We start from the raw sequence: 23,553 nt of genomic DNA, 5'->3' as shown, positions 1-23,553 counted from the left end.
GAAGTCCCCAGCTACGATGAGAAAGCCATCTGGGTGTGCTGTCTGCTGCTCAGAGATGGCCCGGTACAGTTCACAGAGTGTCTCCTCTCTGTCCTTGTTGTTGGAACTGGGAGGGATGTAAACAGCGACTAACAGGATAGCTGTTAGCTCCCTCGGGAGGTAGAAAGGCCGGCACTTCACAAACATAAACTCCGCCAGCGGTGAACAGTGTTTGTAGACCAACACAGCGTCCCGACACCAAGCATCACTGATGTAAACAATCACACCGCCGCCGCGAGTCTTCCACCCGCTAACCGTAGCTCTGTCCGATCGGTAGCATGTTAGCCGGTCGAGCTGAACAGCGGAGTCCGGGATGTTGTCATTAAGCCATGTTTCCGTAAAAACGTAAACACAGCATTCCCTCACCTCACGCTGGGTCGACCGGAGAAGTCTTATAGTGTCCATTTTATTGTCCAGTGAGCGTACATTAGCCATTAGCATGCTGGGAATAGCCGGTCTGTGTGGGCTAGCCGCTAGCCTAGCCCGGATGCCTCCGCGCTTACCCCTCTTCTGCTTCCTCTCACACCCCCCCCCTGCGGCGTCTCCTTTCCAGCCGGGGGGCAGCACTCGAGGCCGAGGTCAGGCAGAGTATTCTGAGGCCGCTAAGTTCCTCTGCAAGCGTAGCGTCCAGTGTTGTTGATGTTGTTATTTTCTTGTCCAGCAAGAACTCACGACTATACTGTCTACTTAACAAACTTAACAAACTTGACGAACTTGAGGAAACATTAAAAACACTCGAAAAATCGGGAGAGCGTGGGGCCGCTGCGTCTGCACGCACCACCATAGCCATCAAAGAACCTTTTGTTAAAAACTGTGGAAATGAAGGCCACAGTGGACTGCAGGAAAGATTTACTGGTTAATGTTAAAAATGTGCTTCAGCTCTATCAATTACAGTTCATTTGATTTGTATAAAGGTCAACAAAGTGCTCATTCATTAGTGTTTCCCATGAAAAGATAAGCCACGCATTCCACACTCTAATTCCTGAGTAAGTAAGTTTCTCTGAATTCTTTCCTTTTTTAAAAATAATCTTTGTATACTTTGTACTAGACGCCCCATAAAATTGAAACTTTTATCCGTTTCTAATCTGTTAACCATCCTCATAACTTAAAACAAATGTTTCATGCATCTGCTCAAAGATCCAAAGAAGAACCCTCGTTTGTTTATTTTTTCTTAAAGCATGAGGGGCCATAGGAAAGGGAGAAAACATGGCAAAATGGAGGGAATTGGCAAAGCTAATATGTTCAATTAAAAGTAGAAAATGCTGGAAGCACTCAGCAGGTCAGGCATCAAATGTGGAATGAAAGCAACGCTAACTTTTCAGGTTGAAAACCCTTCATCAATTCATTAATTGATTTGAGGCAATTACAATTAGCAACTGGTTCAGTTGTTAAAAAACAAAGGATATATTCCCTCACTGAAACTCAAATTTAAATCTTTGTGCATTGAACATTTTGTCTGCATTTCTCACAATGGGAGACTTTGAAAGGATCGGACAGATCACTTGGGAACATTTCAGACCAATTATATATTAAAAAAAAATTAAAACCAAGACATGTGGAAAAATGATACAAAGTGCTGGAGTAACATGGATAAGTGACGTTTCAGGTCGGGAGGTTATTTCTCAAGAGATACACGTTTTGAAATAGTAGTTTGTGATTTTACACTTCATATTGAAAAGTCTGTTGTGGCTGTCTCTAACACAAACTGCAGTCTACCATTTCATGGTAAGGGAAAATATACTAAAGAAGCCTTTTGTTGATCTTAATATAAATCAAATGAGCAGCAGCTGACTGTGGTGAATCTTTGTGGCTGAGGCAGTAAGGCACCAATATCAAGAAACGTGACAATATTAAACCAATATCAGTTTTGTCTGTTATTTTCTGAATGTATTACATGGGCTCCTCTCGCATCCAAGTCACCTTTTGCGATTTTTGTTCAGGCCCTTCTGTTCATAAAATGGCTGCAAAGCTGGAGAAGTCATAAATGCATTCCCTGTAACACTGTCAGCATTAATCAAAATCAGGATAATTATAAGCTTGGACCTCAAAAATTCTCAGAAATTGACCACATTGGAGATTGTATGGAACAATTATGCTGACAATTTGCTCTTGTTTGTTCAGAAGAAACTATTTTTATTTGGATCTTTACAAACGTAATGTCTCTCTCAATGCACTAATTGCAGCTTGCAGAAATATATATTTAAAATTATTTTTTCCATTTTCTCACCCCACCCTTTCTAATCCTGGCTGCCTCCTACATTGTGCATCATGTCTTTGCTCAAGGTTTTCAATAGAGCCATAGAATCATACAGTGCTGGAGCTTCAGTAGACGGCAAGGTCCACAATGAGTATTTCTCCTCTGTTTGTACTGCGGAGAAAAACATGAGGTCCCAGGAACTTGGGCCAGCCAATGGAAGTTTCTTGAGGGAAGTCAGTATTACGGTTGAGGAAGTGCTGAAAGTCCTGACGCCCTTTAAGGCATTGAAGGCGAGGCATTGAGGTCGAGGCATTGAGGCCAGGGCAAGCCAAGGAATGAAGGTAGACAAATCTCCTGGGCCTGATTAGATATATTCAAGGTGAAATTGAGAAGCTAGAGAGGAAATTTCAGGTGCCCAGGCTGGAATTTATGAGTCATTATTAAATAGGGGTAGGGTGCTGGAAGACTGGAGGGTGGCAACTGTCGGGTTTCTATTTAAGAAGGGTTGCAGGGAAAAGCCTGGGAACTACAGGCCAGTGAACCTAACATCTGTGGTCTGAAAGTTACAAGAGAGTATTTTGAGGGATAAGATATACATGCATTTAGATGGACAAGAGCTGATTAGGGATAGTCATTACGGTTTCGTACGTAGATCGTATCTCACGAATCTGAGTTTTTGAAGCTGTGACCACAAAGGTTGTTGAGGCAGAGCTGTAGACATTGTATATATGAATTTCAGTAAGGCATTCAACAAGGTTCCGCATGGTAGGCTGCGCTGGAAGGTTAGATCGCATGGGATCCAAGGATAGGTGACTGGATAGAAAATTGGCTTCATGGATGGAAGCAGAGGGTGATAGTGGAAGGTTGCTTTACGGACTGGAGACTATGTCTAGTGGTGTGCCTCAGCATTTGATGCTGGGCCCATTGCTGTTTGTCATTGATGTCAATTATTTGGATGAGAACGTACAAGGCATGATTAGCAAATTTGCAGATGCCACTAAAGTGAGTAGTATTGTAGACAGTGAAGAGAGTTGTCAAAAATTGCAGCAGGATATTGATTGGTTGGGCAATGAATGGTAGATGGAATTTAATACAGAGAAACACAAGGTGTTGCATTTTGGGAAGTCCTACAAAGGCAGGACTTATACAGGACTCTGGAGTAAGCAGAGGGGTCTAGGAGTGCAGGTACACGGTTCCTTGAAAGTGGTGCCACAGGTAGATAGGGTGGTCAAAAAGTCTATAGCACATTGGCCTTCACCAGTCACAGTACTGAGTGTAGAAATTGGGAGATTATGTTACAGTTGTATAAGACATTGGTGATACTACATTTAATGTATTCAGTTTTAGTCACCATGTTATAGGAGCGATGCTGGAAAGGGTGCAGAGAAGATTTATGAGGATGTTACCAGGACTCAAGGCCCTGAGCTTCCGGGAGAGGTTGAGCAGCCTAGGACTATTCCTTGGAACCCAGGAGGATAATGGATGATCTTATAGAGGTGTAACAGGTCATTAGATCAGGTAAATGCACAGTCTTTTGCCCAGGGTAGGGGAATCTAGAACCAGACGACATAGGTTTAAAGTGAGGGGGAAAAGATTGAATAGGAACCTGAGGGGTAACTTTTTAAACAAAGGTGGTGGATATATGGAACGAGCTGTTGGAAGTGGTAGTTGAGGCAGGTACTATCATAATGTTTAAGAGACATTTCGACAGGTACATGGACAGGGTAGGTTTAGAGGGTTATGGGCCAACGCAGGCAGATGGATCTAGTGTCGATGGGGCATATTGGTCAGCGTGGGCAAGTTGGGCCGAAGGACCTGTTTCCACGCTGTTTAATTCGATGAATATGGAAACAGAACCTAGGGCCCCATCTCATCCATGCCAACCCCCCCAAAATGTCCTAAATAAGCTGGTCCCATTTGCTGACGTGTGGCCCACATCCCTCTATTTTATGCATGTATCTGTCCAAGTATCCTTTAAATGCTGTTATATTATCTGGCTCAACTATCTCTAGCAGCTCATTCCATACATCCACCACTCTCCAAGTGAAAAAATTGCCCTTCGGGTTTCTATTAAATCTTGCCCCTCTCACCTTAAACATATATCTTCTTGTTTTTGATTCCCCTACCCTGGGTAAGAGGCTCTGCATTCACCCTATATAGTCGCCTCATGATTTCATATACCTCTATAAGATCACCCCTAGCCACCTCCTCTCCAAGGAATAAAAACTTCCCAACCTCTCCCTATAGCTCAGGACCGAAGTCTTGGCAACATCATTATAAATCTTCTCTGCTCTCTTTCCAGCAATGTTTTTTCAAAAAGTGTAGTTTATGACTTGCAATTTATATCTAATCTAAAATTTCCCGTGTGCTTTTCTTGTTCATTTGTGAGATTTTGGCATCGCTGGTATGCCAATATTTATTGGCCCTTCCTAATTCCCCGAAGAAGGTGATGGTGACAATCAAGCAGAAAAAGATGCACCACAATGTGGTTGCAGAGGACGGGGAAGATTTAGAAATCGCACCAATGAAGGAATGGTGACATATTTCTGTGTCAGGGCAGTGTAGATATAACAATATAACAATATAACAACTACAGCATGGAAACAGGCCTGTCCGGCCCTACCAGTCCACGCCGACCATTCTCCCTGACCTAGTCTCATCTACCTGCATTCAGACCATAACCCTCTAATCCCCTCCTATCCATATACCTATCCAATTTACTCTTAAATAATAAAATCGAGCCAGCCTCCACCACTTCCACCGGAAGCCCATTCCATACAGCCACCACCCTCTGAGTAAAGAAGTTACCCCTCATGTTACCCCTAAACTTTTGTCCCTCAATTCTGAAGCTATGTCCCCTTGTTGGAATCTTCCCCACTCTCAAAGGGAAAAGCCTACCCACGTCAACTCTGTCCGTCCCTCTCAAAATTTAAAAAACCTCTATCAAGTCCCCCCTCAACCTTCTACGCTCCAAAGAATAAAGACCCAACCTGTTCAACCTCTCTCTGTAGCCTAAGTGCTGAAACCCAGGCAACATTCTAGTAAATCTCCTCTGTACCTTCTCCATTTTGTCGACATCCTTCCTATAATTTGGCAACCAGAACTGCACACCATACTCCAGATTCGGCCTCACCAATGCCCTGTACAATTTTAACATTACATCCCAACTTCTATACTCGATGCTCTGATTTATAAAGGCAAGCATATCAAACGCCTTCTTCACCACCCTATCCACATGAGATTCCACCTTCAGGGAACAATGCACAGTTATTCCCAGATCCCTCTGTTCCACTGCATTCCTCAATTCCCTACCATTTACCCTGTACGTCCTATTTTGATTTGTCCTACCAAAATGCAGCACCTCACACTTATCAGCATTAAACTTATCAGTTTTGGGTGGGTATCAGATCTTTGGGTGGGTTGGGATTTCTAAGTGATACTATTCCTATGTGACCACTTTTTTTAATCCTTCTGGATGGTTGAACTTATTAACATATTTTTAGATGTGACATTCTGAATTTAATGTATTCTGTTTTCAAAGTCTTTTTTTTCTTTTTACAGTGCCATTGTTTCAGCCACACTTAAGTGCTTGATGAAGTTCTATGATTTAATTGATGATGTGAGTTATATGCTGACTTATTTAATTCGTTTCAATAGTGTTACAGATGATGAATGACTTGTTAGATTAAGTTTATGTCCTTTTCCTCTTGTCAATTTTTTAGCCTTCTGATTTAAAGGATAGATTCCTTTCTGGATTCGCTGAACATTTAAAATTCACAGTCATGATCGACTTTTTTGTTCCAGATCTGGGTGTTCCAGACCTGTCAAGATGCACACCCATCATGATCCAGTTAAATTAATGTTGAGGATTGAGAGACTGACCATGTACAAATGCATGAGGCCTTGGCCACTCTGACCTTGCATTGAGTAATGACTGTAAGGAATCTTTTCCACTGCACACACAGGATTTACTGATGAGTATTTCCTGGTGTGTTGAGAGCATGAATGGTACAACTTTTGAAACAAGGAACTGCAATACAATACAATACAATACAATACAATATATCTTTATTGTCATTGTACCCAGGGGTACAACGAGATTGGGAATGCGCCTCCCATACGATGCAATAATTTAAGTAATTAACAGCAACCCAACGAAACGAAACAATTGTAACAGTTTTTTAGACAGGGTAAAGTGCAAGTTGATCTATGCGTTGTGGCCATCCGGCTCAGCAGGACCGGTTCATAGCAGCTATGGCCCTGGGGATGAAGCTGTTCCTGAGTCTGGAGGTGCGGGCGTAGAAGGCCTTGTATCGTCTGCCCGATGGAAGGAGTTCGAACAGACTGTTGCAGGGGTGTGAAGAGTCTTTGTGGATGCTGGTGGCTTTTCTGAGGCATCGTGTGTTGTAGATGCCCTCCAAGTCTGGTAGCTGTGTTCCGATGGCCCTCTGAGCTCTATGGACTACCCGCTGTAGAGCTTTCCTTTCTGCCTCCGTGCAGCTGAGGAACCACACAGGGATGCCATGCGTTAGGATTGTAAAAATTGTAAAAAAACCTTTATTGTCACTACACAAAGTACAGCGAAATTAAAGCAGTCCAGATGATGCAATCACACACAGCAGACAGTTCAAAGGATAAACCTTTATCCATAACAAGCTAAACCTAATCTACTGAATTAAACAAACTGACCTCTAATACAATATAGACAAAACAATTACAATACGGTCGAGGCAGTGTACAGTGCAATCAAGACAGCAAGTTATTGCACAGCAATGAGAGCTAACATATTGCAAGTGCCGTTTAAAAAAAAAAAAAAAAAAAAAAATAATGTCATTAAATATAAGGTGCGGTCGGTTGTAACATGTAATAAGTTTAGCAAATGTCAACAATATAGGTGCAGTAGAATGTAAACTTGTATTAAATTGAGGCTTATGTTTTCTGACAAGTAACTGACAGTGTTCCGATCAGTTCCGTTCCTTCCCTTCAGTTTTATGTGAGTGTCTGGCAGTGTTCAGCTCACGTATGACACTGGGGTAGAAACTGTTCTTGAGTCTATTAGTCCGTGATGTAATGGACCTGAACCGTCTACCAGAGGGCAGCAGTTGGAGCAGCTGATGACCAGGGTGGGAAGGATCCCTCAGGATGTTGGCTGCTCTGCTGAGGCAGCGGAGGGAGTAAAGTTCCTCTAGAGAGGGCAGTGGGCAACCAATGATTTTCTTTGCAGAGTTGATGACCCTCTGAAGGGCTTTCTTGTTTGCCTCTGAGCTGCTGGTGTACCACATAGAAATACAGTACGTCAGCACACTCTCGATGGTGCAACGGTAGAAAGTCACTAGCAGCTGCTCTTGCAGGTTGTTCTTCCTGAGGATCCTCAGAAAGTAGAGCCGCTGCTGTGCCTTTTTGACTGCCGCTATGGTGTTTGTGGTCCAGGAGAGATCCTCAGCAATATGCGTGCCCAGGAACTTGAAGGCAGGGACCCTTTCCACACAAACCCCGCTGATATGCAGTGGTGTGTAGCCCATATTGTGTCTTCGGAAGTCTATTATGAGTTATTTTGTCTTGGAAGGATTCAGAGCCAGATTGTTTTCCGCACACCATCCTATCAGTTTTTGGACTTCATCTCTGTAGGCTGTCTCGTCATCTCCTGAGACGAGTCCAACCACAGTCGTGTCATCCGCAAACTTGATGATGGTGTTGGTAGGATGAGTGGGGGTGCAGTCATGGGTGTAAAGGGCGTAGAGAAGAGGGCTCAACACGCATCCTTGTGGGCAGCCGGTGCTGATTGTGAGAGTGGAGGATGTGTGAGGGCCTAATCTGACCAGCTGGGGCCGATTGGTCAGGAAGTCCTTAATCCAGTTACAGATAGATTGGGAGAGTCCTAAATCAGTTAGTTTAGAAACCAGTCTGTCCGTGATGACCGTGTTAAATGCTGAACTATAATCTATGAAGAGCATCCTCACGTAACTGCCCTGCCGCTCAAGATGGGTCAGTGCGGTGTGTAGGGCAGTAGTAATGGCGTCCTCTGTAGACCTGTTTGATCTGTAAGCGAATTGGTGTGGGTCGATAGTGGCTGAGAGGCTGGCTTTGATGTGCTGCTGGACCAGCTTCTCAAAGCACTTCATAATGACTGGGGTTAGTGCAACAGGATGGTAGTCGTTGAGATCACGGATGACTGGTTTCTTTGGCAGTGGGATTATTGTTGCGGATTTCGGGCAGGATGGGATGATGGCTTTGGACAGGGACAGGTTGAAGATCTTCGTGAAGACCACTGAGAGCTGGTCTGCACATTCTTTCAACACCCTTCCCGTCACTCCATCCGGGCCTGCAGCCTTCCTTGTGTTGACAGCCCTGAGCACACGCCTCACCTCATGCTCCTGTACCGTGAGCGTGTGGCTGTTGAAGGCAGGTGTAGATGGTGTAACTAACTTTGCCGCTCTCACCTCAAAGCGGGCAAAGAAGCCATTAAGTTCCTCTGCCATCGAGGCGTTTGCATCAGCGATCTTGTAGTTGCTGGTTTTGTAATTTGTGAGGTGCTGGATTCCCTGCCAAAGTCGTCATGGGTCCTTGTGGGTGAAGTGGTCCTCAATCTCCTTTTTGTGTTTTCCTTTTGCTCTTTTGATGGCTCTCTTAAGGTTGGCTCTAGCCACACTGGAGAGGGCTTTGTCCTTGGACCTAAAGGCAGCATTACGATCCTTTAAGAGTGTTCTGACCTCCTTTGTCATCCAGGGTTTCTGGTTTGAGTGCACCCGGATGCATTTGTCGACAGTGACAATGTCAACACAGTTCTTAATGTAACAGAGTACTGTTGATGTGTACTCCAAATCCTGGTCCTCAAAAATGTCCCAATTAGTCCTTTCAAAGCAATCCTGAAGCTGCGAGGATGCTCCTTCAGGCCACATTTTAACCATTTTGATGGCAGGGGAGGCTTTCCTTCTTAAGGGGGTGTATGCTGGGGTTAGAAGTATGGATAGGTGGTCTGATTGTCCCAAGTGAGGTAGCGATGTTGTCCTGTAGCCACTCTTGATGTTTGAATAGGCTTTGTCCAAAGTATTTTTCCCCCTGGTTGCACATTTAATGTGTTGATGAAATTTCGGGAGAACTGCTTTTAAGTCTGCGTCGTTGAAATCACCGGCTATAATATGGACAGCCTCGGGATAAGTCTTCTGTTGAGAGTTTATGGCGTTTAGTAGGTAGCCTTGAGCTGTGCTAGCATTAGCGTCCGGTGGAATGTAAACAGCTGTAACAGTTATAGCGGTAAACTCCCGAGGAAGGTAAAAGGGCCTGCATTTGACCGTTAGGTATTCCAGATCAGGAGAACAATGGCTGTCTACGATGTTGGTATTAGTACACCAGTCGTTGTGTACGTAGATGTAAACCCCACCGCCCTTGGTCTTACCAGAGTCTTTGTTTCTGTCCCAACGGAACGCTGTGCGGTCTGCTAGCTCCATGGCGGCATCGGGTGTGAGCGCGTTTAACCATGTCTCTGTTATTAGTAGGATACAGCAGTCTTTTATGAGGTTGTTCGTGGAAATCTGTAGATGTAATTCGTCCATTTTGTTGATGATGGATCTGGCGTTAGTAAGAAATACGCTGGGAAGAGATGGTTTATGCGGTTGTTTCTTTAGTCTAGCAAGTAGACCCGACCGGCATCCCCGCTTTTGTTTCCTGTATCTCCTCCTCCTCCTTCGACGTTCGCCAAGGTCGAAAACAATCTACGGAGAGCCCGGTGTTCTGGCAATCTCCTCCGGTATGTTGTGTTGTGTGATGCTCTCTATGGTGCAGCGGTAGAAGGTCGTCAGCAGCTGTTGGGGTAGACCAGACTTTTTCAGTGTTCTTAAGTAGAACAGTCTTTGTTGTGCCTCCTTGACCAGCGCAGCAGTGTTATTGGACCATGTTAGGTCCTCCGAAATGTGAGTGCCCAGAAACTTGAAGCTGGACACTCTCTCCACACTGTCCCCGTTGATAGAGATCGGGGCATATTCCCCGTTATGTGACCTACGGAAGTTGATGATCAGCTCCTTGGTCTTGGTGGTATTTAGGGACTGGTTGTTATCCGAGCACCAGTCCGCCAGGTTCTGCACCTCCGCTCTATAGTTTGTTTCATCCCCGTTGGTGATAAGCCCGATCACCGTTGTGTCGTCTGCAAACTTGACAATGGTGTTGGTGTCGAATGCAGGAACACAGTCGTGTGTGAAGAGAGAGTAGAACATGGGGCTCAGAACACAGCCCTGTGGTGTGCCGGTACTCAGGGTGATAGTGGAGGACAGGTGCGGGCCCATTCTCACTGCCTGCGGTCGTTCCAGCAGGAAGTCCAGGATCCAGTCATATAATGACGAGCTGAGGCCTAGCTAGTGGAGTTTGGTGATGAGCTTGGTGGGGATGACCGTGTTGAAGGCGGAGCTATAGTCTATGAATAGCATCCTCACGTACGTGCCCTGTCTCTCTAGGTGAGTCAGGACAGTGTGAAGAGCCAGAGAGATGGCGTCCTCTGTGGATCTATTTGCCCTGTATGCAAAATTGATGTGGGTCCAGTGAGTCAGGGATGCTGGATTTGATGTGTGAGAGGACCAGCCTCTCAAAGCACTTCATGACTATCGGCGGTAGGGCAACCGGGCGGTAGTCTTTCAGGTTGGAGATCTTTGCTTTTTTCGGCACCGGAACTATGATAGCCGACTTCAGGCACTTGGGGACCGTAGCTAGAGATAATGACAGGTTAAAGATCCTGGTGAATACCTCAGCCAGCTGTTCAGCACAGTCCTTCAGTACCCTTCCTTGAACTCCATCCGGTCCTGCAGCCTTGCGTGGGTTGACCCTTTGCAGAGCGCGTTGTACCTCCTGTGTGTTCAGTTGCAAGACCTGTCCCACCGCCTCGGCTGGGGTTCTTTCACTCAAGGTGGTTTTGCCAGTTTCAAAGCGGGCAAAGAAGGTGTTAAGCTCGTTGGTCAGTGCCATGTCGCTGTGGGGGCAGGCAGGGCTGCTCTTGTAGCCAGTGATGTCCCTGACACCCTGCCACATGCTTCTGGTGTCCGTGGTGTTGAAGTGCAGATGCTTGTTAACAAAAAAAGGACACAAAGTGCTGGAGTAACTCAGCGGGCCAGGCAGCATCTCTGGAGAACACTGATAGGTGATTTTTTGGGTCGGGACCCTTCTTCAGACTGATTATAGATTGGGGCAAAGAAAGCTGGGAGAAAGGAATGGCAAGACAAAGCGTGGCAGATGATATCTTTACTGTTTTTTTACATGACTCCAGTGATCAACTGCTATCTGCATATGTATCTAAACAGTAGGGGCACAATGTTACCTTGTAATTTATCTCTCTGATCTGGTTTGGATTTTAATCTTGGGGATTAACCTGTTGTGCCACACTGTCCCTTCATAAGGTGACTCCTTTTACTAGTAGCTGTGCAACTAAATCACCTCCTTTTTGCCTTAATAGAATGGTGATATAAATTCCATCAATCCTTGAGACCAATTTCAAGTTTCTTTTGACAGGATTTGCCAAAGCCACTTAGAGCAAACTTTATTCTGAACGTAGAGTCTGAAGAACTCATTATTACAGCTGGACTCCAGGATCGAGTGGTCCAGGTAAAGTTCACATTTCAAATATGCATTGGGATCAAATGAATTCCATTTTAGCAATAGAAAAAGTATCATTTTAAATTGGTTAGTACTGCTTAACCCTTCAGTAGAAGATCATGAAATGAGCACAAGGCATCCTGAAGCCTGGATGAGTCTGCAGCTAAGTGCGTGATAGAGTAGAATTGCTGTTTCGCACCCATAGAGATATAGGTCAGTTCCTGAATAGATCTGAGCAACCCTAATCCTACCTCGGCAACATAACACATGGACCACCTCGTGCACGACAATGGTCTTACTTTCTAATTGTGCTTTGTTCTCTCATTTCTTTCTCAGTTTTTTTTCTTTTCACCGTATTGTCGAATTTGTTTTTTAATTGATGCATATGAGGCATTGACCCATCTTAATACGAAGGGCACTCCTTTCTATTGTGTGCCAATACATTTGCATTGGAAAGGATAGAGCAGAACAGATCTTGGAACTCAAAGCTAAGCATTTTTAAGATGCAGTGAACTTTCAGCATAACCACAATCTGTAACATTTTAGTTTGGTATATTCCTCACTCCTCCAATACAATGAGCTCAATGAAAGGGAGTAGAGGCATGGTCGGATGTGAATCAGGCACATAATAGTGAAATACCTAAATGGTGAAGATGTAAAACACGCAGGCTAAACAGCAATCCTACAACAACAGATCCCTGAAAAATGCGCTCTTCACATGTATGTTTGTGAATGGTGGTAGGAAATTTGCAGGAAGACAGGCTCCAAGATCATCCCTATTGTCAAAGACTTTGGAGACAAAGCAAACATTTGTAAACACTGTCATCTAGAAATGCCAAATAGATGTTCCATCTAGGCTTCCTTCTGAGGTTGCCACCATCACAAAAGGTACTCTTAAGCCAATTCAATTCATTCCAATTGATATCAAGAAATGGCTGAGAGAATGTCGTGGTTACCGGTGTTCGAAATGAAGCAGATGACACGGAGAATTCTTCAAGAAGTTAAAAGCCTTTATTTGCAAACAACGGCTGGAACAATCAGGATGTCAACCATCTGACTGCCCACTTAGTACACCGGGCAGCCTATTTTTATAGGGTTATTCTAAACCTTATCTCCTTTGTATTACCTCATACCCACACTCCCTTTCTCCCACACTCCCTTTCTCCCACACTCCCTTTCTCCCACACTCCCTTTCTCCCACACTCCCTTTCTTCAGTCCTTCATTGCTTTGTAGTACCTGTTTGTCCCGCCACCATTAAATTCCATTTAGTAATATATCCTTATCTCAATGCTCACATCCCTTCATATTTCGCCTCCCTTATTTCCTGCTAGTTCATCCCTCACATCCATCCATCCCCCCAAGGCCTATGTTATTCCTTATCTCTTCTCTTGCCACCATTAAATCCTACTCATTGATGAATGTCCGCATCCCTTCGGATTCTGCTACCCTTATCATCAAGGCTAAAGCTAAGGTACAAGCTGCAAAGGAGTGTTATACAAAGGAGTGTTATGTTACGGAGATGTGTCAAGGGTACGGAATGTCTAGAGCGCCTTAATTAGTTACAGAGAGGCGCCTAAGCAGTTACAAACCTTAAACAACAATGTATAAAATAATGCCGTAACAATGTCTAATGTATAAAATAATAGCAAATAATATCATGCATAAAATAATATTCTCCCATAAGAACACTGAATACAACAATGGTTATGGAACAAACAGCAAACTGGGTGCAGCACTGAAGACTTGTGCTCCTGAATCAACTACGCCAGTGGGCAATGCATTACAGTATAGTTATAGCTCTGACATCTACCTAACAATATGGAAAACTGCCCACCATGTTCTGTTCTCAAAAATCAGGACAAATAATGTCCATCTAATTACTGCCCAAACATTCAAATTCAGTGTCCTTATCTCAACCAACACTACCAGGAAAAAAAGTGATCGGTTATAAATAAAATAAGTGTAAGAATTTCTCATCTCTTTCAATTGCTGATTTTGCACTGTGCAAATCCATTCATTTATCTGTTAATAATGGCCACCGTGCTTCAGAGTAATCTGTTTGAGTTACTCGTACATAATGTTGGATTCAATGCATTGTTTAACATTATTTCTGACTTGGCTCAATTTCTTTTATACATTTTAGGTGTATGAGGGGCTGGTTTACATGGATTTCAGCAAGGAACTCATGGAGAAGCAGGGCTATGGTGAGAGATTTACTTGCTGTTGAGAAGTGATAAAACCCTATATTTATGCTGCACTTATCATGAACTTTGATAAAACATTATATCGGGCAGTGTTTTCCATTTAATGAAATATTTATAGCATTGAAATAGCCACTCGGTCCAATAGTCTGCGCTGGTATGCTCCACAGGAACTATCTCTGGCCATATTCCTCTCACTCCATCAATAGACCCTCCCAATCATTTGGTTTAAATGTGTAACCAGTTTCTGTTTCATTTAATTCCAGCTATTTGTCTCCATCTCCCTCTTGTAATAAGTTCCACATTCCAACCATAACAGGCTAACAAAATAGTTTTTAATTCCTTACTGAAGTTATTATTGACTATCTAATACTGATGACCTCTAAATCAGGTCATGAATAAACTTTTTATAATTATAATTCCTCCATCCATTCCCAGCTCACAGTTTCTAATCTTGCTCTTTGGATCTCGCTCTGCAAGTAAGATGTATGTGTGAATATTTGAGCTATTTGCAAACCACCACTTTAGTTTAGTTTGGAGAAACATTGTAGAAACAGGCCTTTCACCCATCGAGTCTGTGCCCACCATCAATCACCCATACACTAGTTCTATGTTATGCCAGTTTTACATCCTACACACCAGGGGTAATTTACAGATGCCAATTAACATACAAACCTGCACATCTTTGGAATGTGGGAGGAAACCAGACCACTCAGTCACAGGGAGAACATACAAACTCCGTACAGACTGCACCCATAGTCAGGATTGAACCTGGATCTCTAGTGCTGTGCCACTGTGCCGTACACAAATTTGCAGCACACAAGTTGTGGTACACAATTTGATGGTGCGTTCTGTAGCCTTTTTGTAGAGAACCTCTGGAAGATATGAGCTTTTTATCTTCCAATTTGTGCAAAAGGTCACAAAAGGGTTGTAAATTCTAGTGAATCATTAGAAACATCTGTGCATACTTATGCAACTAGCATCAAGTCACAAATATTCATCATAATTGATCAATTTGACAGTTGTCCATGACAAATTAACAAAAAACAGTGTAGCTTAAAGTTGTAGAATTTCCATGGATTCTTCAGCTCAGTTGCATGTGACCAAAAATGAAAAACCAAAGATTGAATACTTGGACCAACGCCATTTGCAGATTAACCGCTAGTCTGCCTCAAAAACTGATTCAGCTGTTGCTTGCAGGAATCCTGAAAATTCTGCTCACTGTCAACCCATTTCTATGTATGCGTTGTTCTCTATGAAAAGAACAACCTCTCCAATCCTAACCAATTTTTGCACTTTGCAATTGGTAAGCCAGACCGCAGGGCTTTCCGACACTATTAATAGAAATGTACAGTATTATTGATCAAAGCATAACATTTATATGATGTTTCCTATCATAAAATATGATTAAACATTAAACATGTTGTTAAAAAGGAAATATAAAAAGAGATTTTAAATAATTGAAATTGCATGATGTCGGACATAGTACAGCACAGTAACAGGCCCTTTGGCCCACAATATCCATGCCAAATATGATGCCGGGTTAAACTAACCTCCTCTGCCTGCACGTGATCCATATCCCGCCATTCCCTGCATATTCATGTGCCTATCTTAAAGTGGCTTAAAGGCTACTGGCATAACTGCCTCAACCATCTCTGGCAGCACATCCCAGTCACCCACAACTTTTTGTTGAAATAGCAAACATGAACACAAGAAAGCCCCTCCATTATTTCACAACCCTAAGCCAAATCACCCGTAATCTGCATGCCTTGTTTGTTAATAGGTAAATATTGAGACATGGAATTCTCGCCTTAAGCATACAAGTGATGCCCAATCTAAGTGGTAATTATTGCTGCATGAAAAAGTATATTAGGTATGATGATCAAAGTTTTTTTATGAAGTGTAAATCCTTACTAGACATGGGCAAGTGGCAAACTGCTACTTTAGAAATTAACTATGTCTGTTTCTCTCAAATTCCTGATTATTTGTCATAAAAAAGTATGTTTTTTAATGTTGGCTAAAGTCGAAATATTGGAAATAGATTTGGGGAGAACTCATCAACTCTTTTTCAAAATCGTGACATGAAATCTTTCACATCCACTTAAGTCTATTCTGTGCCTCAGTTTAATGTCCCTCCGAGACACAGGATGATCATGTCCCATCACTCCATGAGATAATGCCAATCAGGTCGCCATGGACAACGTGAGCAATAGGGTCTGTACAGCTTTATGACTCCATGATAGCTTTTTTTTGTGTTACCCATTTGTTCTGCCCCTCCCTGCTGAGCAAAAAAAGAGCAATTCCAGATAATATAATTTTGCCAAGATTTACAGATCACTTCTGGAATGTTTGAAATTACATTTAAGCTGCAAGGCAAGACATACAAAATAATCTAAGTTTAACTCTCTTGAGGAGGTATATTAAATACATAAACACACAAACATCCTTAATGTGCTTAATGGTTCTGGAGACACCTTGTGCCCTTCTGAGCTACCATTTGTGTCTATATCCCAGCTGTAATATTATTATCTAGTCAAAAGTTGCCGATCACGATTCTCCTGGCATTAAATATAACCACCTTCTCAGTGTTAACTTAGATTGCTCTATTGTGAAGGCTTAAAAGAGTGGAACTTTTAAAGTGCATCCAGGATAGCCTTTTAAGGCAGTCCCTGGATACAACAGAAAGAGAGACAATGGATCTAATCATTGGAAATGTAGCTGAGCAAATGGTGGGGAAGTCTTTGGAAGAATATTTCGGAGATAGCGACTATTAAGATTTTAAACTTGTTATAAAGAAGTACGAGAATATATTGGAAATTACGATTGTGAACTGGAGAAGGGCTGATTTTAATAATGGTAAGACAGAACCTGAGAAAAGTACACTGGGAAAAGCTATTTGCAGGTAACTCTACAGGTCAACAATGGAATGGTGAGAGTTCAGGGCCAGTGAGTTCCTGCAATGATGAAGGGTAAAATCAACAAACCTAAGGAATCTTGGATATCCAGGGACATTGGGGATTGAATAAGGAACGAAAAAGCCAGCTTATGGTAAGTTTAGAGTTGTAGTGAGTCCGATAGTGAGTGGATGTTGTAGATGAAGTTTATTGCATAGTTCTAAAACTCCGTGGCAATTTGAACACTCAACTCTAGACAACTACCTAACGTCATACCTATACAGAGTTCAACGCTAGACTACTACCTAACGTCATACCTATACAGAGTTCAACGCTAGACTACTACCTAACGTCATACCTATACAGAGTTCAACGCTAGACTACTACCTAACGTCATACCTATACAGAGTTCAACGCTAGACTACTACCTAACGTCATACCTATACAGAGTTCAACGCTAGACTACTACCTAACGTCATACCTATACAGAGTTCAACGCTAGACTACTACCTAACGTCTTACCTATACAGAGTTCAACGCTAGACTACTACCTAACGTCTTACCTATACAGAGTTCAACGCTAGACTACTACCTAACGTCATACCTATACAGAGTTCAACGCTAGACAACTACCTAACGTCTTACCTATACAGAGTTCAACGCTAGACTCTCGAATCTACTGCGCTATCACATCTCGTGACATCGCTAGCCAATCCGAGGGTTCGAACTCTTCTAGCCAATCCCTATGTCCCTACATGACCCCCCCCCCAGAACCCTCGATGCCATACCTCACGGGCGCCCGGACCGCCCGACCTGAACGCGTACGAGGAGGGGAGGCCGGTACCGCCAGCGACGAAGGAGGTGGGGAGGGCCCCGCCGATGGAGACGATGGGGGCACCGTTGGAGGGGAAGGGAGGGGGGGACCTGCAGGTACAGGTGATGGGGGCGTGGCTGGAAAGGGCAGAGTGAACCCAGCCGTGGGCGACGGAGGTCCGAGAGGTGAGGGACGAGACGCAGCTGGGGAAACAGGTGGGTCGGCCGGAGGTCTACCCCGGCGAGGAGGTTGGGCCACCAGCACGGGACGGTCCTGGTCCAAGTGGGCCGGTTTGAGCCGGGAGACAGAGACGAGCTCCTGACGGGTTCCTACCTGTAACGTGAGGGTGACCGTCCCCCTTTTCAGCACCTGGAACGGGCCCTGGTAGACCGGCTGTAGAGGGGGGCAGTGGGAATCCCGCCGGAGGAAAACGAACTCGCAGTCCTGCAAGTCCGTTGGCACATGCACTGCTGTACTCCCGTGACTGGAGGCCGGGACTGGGGCCAGTGAACCTACCCGCGCCCGGAGAGAAGCAAAAATTGACGGGACGGACGACGGCAGGGGGGAGGACAAGGGAAGATTGTCACCCGGCACCCGCAGGGGCGATCCGTAGACGAGTTCCACCGAGGAGGTACCCAGATCAGACTTAGGGGCCGTGCGAATGCCGAGGAGGACCCAAGGCAGCTGGTCGGCCCAGTCAGGGCCGGTCAGGCGGGCACAGAGGGACGCCTTCAGCTGTCGGTGGAAGCGCTCTACCATCCCGTTAGCTTGGGGATGATAGGCGGTGGTCTGCTGCAAGCGGGACCCATACAGCTGCGCAAGCGCGGCCCAGAGGGACGAGGTGAACTGGACGCCCCGGTCAGTAGTGATGAAATGGACGACACCGTGCTTATCGGAAGGTGCATCGAACCGCTGGACGAGGAGCTGCGGGAAGTCGGCGAGGACCGCAGCGAACTGATCGGGAGCCGTGGTGATGACCCGGATCGACGGGCAGGGTGGGGTGGCAGGTGGAGGAGTAGCAGGCTCCATACTGCTAGCCGAGGGTTGCAGGCCCTTCCCGCGGACGTCTGCGACCAACGAAAAAGCCCAGAGGAAATCCGCGCCCAGAATGGCCTGGCCCACGTCGGCAACGATGAAATCCCAACGGTAGGTACCGGACCCGAAGGACAGGGACATGGCCCTCTTGCCGTAGGTGAGGATGGGACTGCCGTTGACCACAATGAGGGACGGACCCTTCCTACCTGCTCGAACTTCGTAGTCGTAGGGGGGCACGATGCTAACGACCGCTCCCGTATCGACCAAAAAGACAGTGCCGGTACCTTGATCTGTGGCGTTGAGGCGGCGGTTGCGGCCGATCGAGACTGCCTCTACATTCGATCGGCCGAGGCATTTCCCGGAAAGGAACATGGGGCCCTGCAACTTCGGGCTTCACTGCCCCACCGCTTGTGAAAAAAACACCAGCCGTGCCTGTGCGGCTCTGTTGCTTGGGCCCGCTGCGAACTGGCGGGTGCTGCAGCCCCGTCCTGGCGGGCTAACTGCAAAATGGCGGCCAATGCGTCGCCATCTTGGCCGCGCGGCCGGCTGCTGCTAGGCCTCGAAACCCGATTTACCGAGTCATCTCTTGTGGAGCCCTCCGTGACGAGCGTGTCAGCTTTTTCTGCGAACGCTACCGGGTCTTCAAAAGAGACGTCGGCCAACACTAGCCTGACGTCCCGGGGCAATTTCTGCCGGAATGCTGCTTCGAACATCATACACGGCTGGTGGTCGCCAATCAAGGTTAGCATCTCCGTCATCAAAACCGACGGTAGCCGATCCCCCAGCTCCGGTAAATGTAGGAGCTTCAGAGCCCGCTGGTTCTGGCTAAAGCCAAAAGTCCTCAGCAGGAGCCTCTTGAGCCCCTGGTACTTCTCGGTTTGGGGAGGGTTGGTCAAGTACCTTCCCACCCGCACGGCCACCTCGGGCTGCAGGCAGCTTACCAGCAGGTGGAACTTCTCTTGGTCCTCTTCCACCTTCTTGAGGTGGAACTGGGACGCTGCCTGCACGAACCACAGGTGCGTGCGGCTGATGGGCCCAGAACGGGGGTAGGTGAATGCCGCTCACATTCTGCTGCCCACTGCTCGCTCCTACCTGCGACATGTTCTCGTGATCTTCGGATCACGTTCGGGGTCACCAATGTAGTGAGTCCGATAGCGAGTGGATGTTGTAGATGAAGTTTATTGCATAGTTCTAAAACTCCGTGACAATTCGCAACACTCAACTCTAGACAACTACCTAACGTCTTACCTATACAGAGTTCAACGCTAGACTCTCGAATCTACTGCGCTATCACACCTCGTGACATCGCTAGCCAATCCGAGGGTTCGAACTCTTCTAGCCAATCCCTATGTCCCTACAGAGTCCTAAAATCAAGCAAGACTACATGACAGAGTAGAATACAAAGGGGCAAGAAAGATAAAAGTAATTAGAAGGAGCAAAAATGGCATTGGGTTGGGGGTAAGTACAATTCCAAAGGAGACCCTCTAGGTAGAGGTTACTGGTTGGGCGAGACTGTGTTTATTGATATGTTTGGCATACTTTATCTACTTGTAGGAAGCTATATTAATATGGATGTGAACTGTTTACCCAACTTCTGGCTTGCTTACATGGGAGATCCAAGTGATTCTGGGAAGATTCATAGTAATGTGCGACAAAGATGGCTCAATGGTTAGTAAAGACCAACGTTAATATAAGATTAAATTATCTTGCAGTTGTTGTGTTTTTACGACTAAATGGATTTGCCAATGAATTACAATTAATGTGAAACTTTTCTTACTTCTGAGGTGATTCTGATGTTGTGAAAGCAATGAAAACCTTTGCAGAACTCACTGATCTGGCTAAGTAAGTAATTTTTGAGAAAATTGGAAGGTTGGAAAAATTAATCCAGAATTAGTATACAGTGCTTTAGTAGTAGTCATGTGATTTAGATTAGTTCAGTGGATGTGGTTGGAAAGTACAACACTTACTGTCCATCCCTAATTAACTTGAACAGATCAGAGGCATGCTAAACCTTTTCAGAAGGTAGTTAAGAGTCAAATCACATTGTTGAGTCCAAAGTCTGAGCAAGGATAGCAGGTTTTCTTTTCTGTGAGAAAAGTGTTCTTAACTATTTTACTTTATTCTAATGATTAATTTTGGAAATATATATTTTTGTATCTGTTGGAGTAGTTATAAATGCCTGAGACAAGTGGAGACACGAGACTGTACTAATTATGGTCATAACACTACTTGAGGTCTATTTGCCACTTGAATTCTACCAATCATGCAGAATGCCTGTCAGTTGCAGAGGGTTAGCATCTGATGAATTAAAGTACATATGGTTAGTAACTGTGGGTGACAGGAGTTAGATGTTGAGTGCAGGCAACTAATTAGATCCAGGATGATTAGGTACATTAAGGTAAACCAGATGGATTTTCATTACAATCTGTAGTTCTATTGTTGGAATTAACTGTTAATTCCAACATTTATTTAAACCAATTTGAATTCCATGGCACGATTTCAAGTCAGGCCTCCGAATGATCAGGCTTGCAGATGACAAGATCAGTCATTTAACAGGAATAAAAAAATGTTGTTCAAATACTGAGAGTCATGCAGCACAGAAACAGAACCCTTTGGCCTACTGTGTCTCTGCTAACAGTAAGCTCTCCAACAAACCTCATTTACCAGTACTTTGTCCATGGACATGTGTATACTTCTCGCGAATGCTATGACTTGCTTAACATGCAAATTATCAGAGTGTAGCAAATATATATTTTACTCAAAATTAATTGAAAATGATGAAACTTTCAGTTTTACCTTTAAAGAATCTTCTGGCTCCATGCCCACAATTCATACATACTGGAAAATTATTACGTGTATGGCGATGAATGCTATTTTGTTTTAAGAAAACGATACCATTATCGCCCATTTAGTCAATTGAAACTATAAATATCATAAATGCACAATAGTATAGTGCACGTCATTAGCACAAAATGCTTTCACTAATGAACTCAAAACAAGAACTGCTGAAAATGATGAGTTTGTTTTAGAACATTACACAGCACATAGTCAAAAGTATTCTTTCTTTCCATTTGTGCAGGATAGCCATTGAGTCTCGGAATTGGAATGAACTTTTTGAGTTGATGAACAAAAATTTTGAACTACGAAGGTAAGGCTTAATTTTCACAAGTTATAGTAGAATTAGGCCATTCAGCCCATCGTGTCTACTCCGTCATTCAATCATGGCTGACCTCTGCCACCCAATCCCATTTTCCTGCCTTCGCAACTTAACCCTTGACACCCATTCTAATCAAGAATATGTTTATCTCCTTAAAAATATCCACTGACTTGGTCTTCACAGCCCTCTGTGGCAATGTGTCCCACGGATTAACCATCCTCTGACTAAAGAAGTACCACCTCACCTCCTTTCTAAAAGAGTGCCTTTTAATTCTGAGGCTTTGACCTCTGGTCCTAGACTCTCCCACCAGTGGAAACATCCGTTCCACATCTGCTCTATGCCTTTCATTATTCTGTAAGTTTCAATGAGGTCCCCCCGCAACCTTCCAAACTCCAGTGAGTACAGGCCCAGTGCTGACAAATGCTCATCATATGCTAATCCACTCATTCCTGAAATCATTCTTGTAAACACAAAATGCTGGAGTAACTTAGTGGGTCAGGCAGCATCTCTGGAGAGAAGGAATGGGTGACGTTTTGGGTCGAGACCCTTCTTCAGACTTGTAAACCTCCTTTGGAGCCTCTCCAGAGCCAGCACATCCTTCCTCAAATATGGGGCCCAAATTTACTCACAGTACTGCAAATGCGGCCTGACCAGTGCCTTATAGAGCCTCAGCATTACATCTCTGAAATATGAACTGGCGTTCGGAATATAATTTGATTTAATTATAGTATAGCTGGCAGAAACTCATTTTCTAACAGCCAGTAAATTCCAGAACATCTTCATCCAGGCTTTGGGTTTAAACAGATAATTCTCTTTCCACAGAAAATTGTGAACTTTGGCCTGCCAGGGATATTAATGTAACTGTCCATCAGGAATCGCATGCAATCTGGTTTAATACCCTGAGCCAAGTTATTATTCATTGATACCTTCAGAGTGCATTATTTGCAGGATATCGATTGGTTTTACTACAACCTGTGTGTTTCTCAGCAGATGAATTACTGTTACCCCTAATATTTCATATATAAGTTAAGCTTTAATATTACATGGCTGTTATTGTTACTAACATTACTGTTACTGTCATTGTTAACATTAACATTACTATTACTGTTTGTTGCTAAATTACATGGTAAATTTAAAATTATCAATCTTGAGATGCATATACAGAGAAATTTAAGGCATGAGACCGCAGATACTGGAATCAGGAGCAAAAAGAGAGAGGTGCTGGTCAGAGGGTCAGGCAGTATCTGAGGTGGGAAATGAACAAATGAAGGGTCTGGACTCAAAATTTTAATTGCCCATTTCCTTCCACAGATGTGGCCTGACCTGCTAGGTTTCTCCAAAAGCTATTTATTTTGCTTTATACAAAGAAATTCTTAGTTTACAGCAGCACAATGCCTTGTGCAGTTCAAGAAGAGGTGCTGAAATTCTTCAAAGGTGTCATGGAATAACAAAACATGATTCAGCCTTCACAGTTCCTCAGAATAAATTTCTAATCCAACATTTTAACTGTTATATTAAAGCTTAACTTATATGTGAAATATTAGGGGTAACAGTCATTCATCTGCTGAGAAACACACAGGTTGTAGTAAAACCAATGGATATCCTGAACACCAGCTGATTTACTAAAATTGGTAGTACA

At 44.2% G+C, this 23,553-nt stretch overlaps 1 protein-coding gene across 1 annotated transcript in view; it reads left to right on the top strand.

Moving 5' to 3' along the window:
• The window catches only part of gkup (glucuronokinase with putative uridyl pyrophosphorylase), a 50,170-nt gene that overhangs the window by 23,764 nt on the left and 2,853 nt on the right, over positions 1 to 23,553 (top strand). The window contains exons 15-20 of the mRNA XM_078426540.1: positions 5,798 to 5,855; positions 11,729 to 11,821; positions 13,957 to 14,017; positions 20,312 to 20,425; positions 20,542 to 20,599; positions 21,837 to 21,905. Of these exons, the coding sequence (XP_078282666.1) occupies positions 5,798 to 5,855; positions 11,729 to 11,821; positions 13,957 to 14,017; positions 20,312 to 20,425; positions 20,542 to 20,599; positions 21,837 to 21,905 (453 nt within the window). The remainder of the gene's footprint in view (positions 1 to 5,797; positions 5,856 to 11,728; positions 11,822 to 13,956; positions 14,018 to 20,311; positions 20,426 to 20,541; positions 20,600 to 21,836; positions 21,906 to 23,553) is intronic.

The sequence above is a fragment of the Rhinoraja longicauda genome, chromosome 32, assembly GCF_053455715.1.
Source record: "Rhinoraja longicauda isolate Sanriku21f chromosome 32, sRhiLon1.1, whole genome shotgun sequence".
In the NCBI taxonomy this organism is placed as follows: Eukaryota; Metazoa; Chordata; class Chondrichthyes; order Rajiformes; family Arhynchobatidae; genus Rhinoraja; species Rhinoraja longicauda.
The sequence above is the reverse complement of the archived record's forward strand: the minus strand, read 5'-3'. Positions and strand labels throughout refer to the sequence as shown.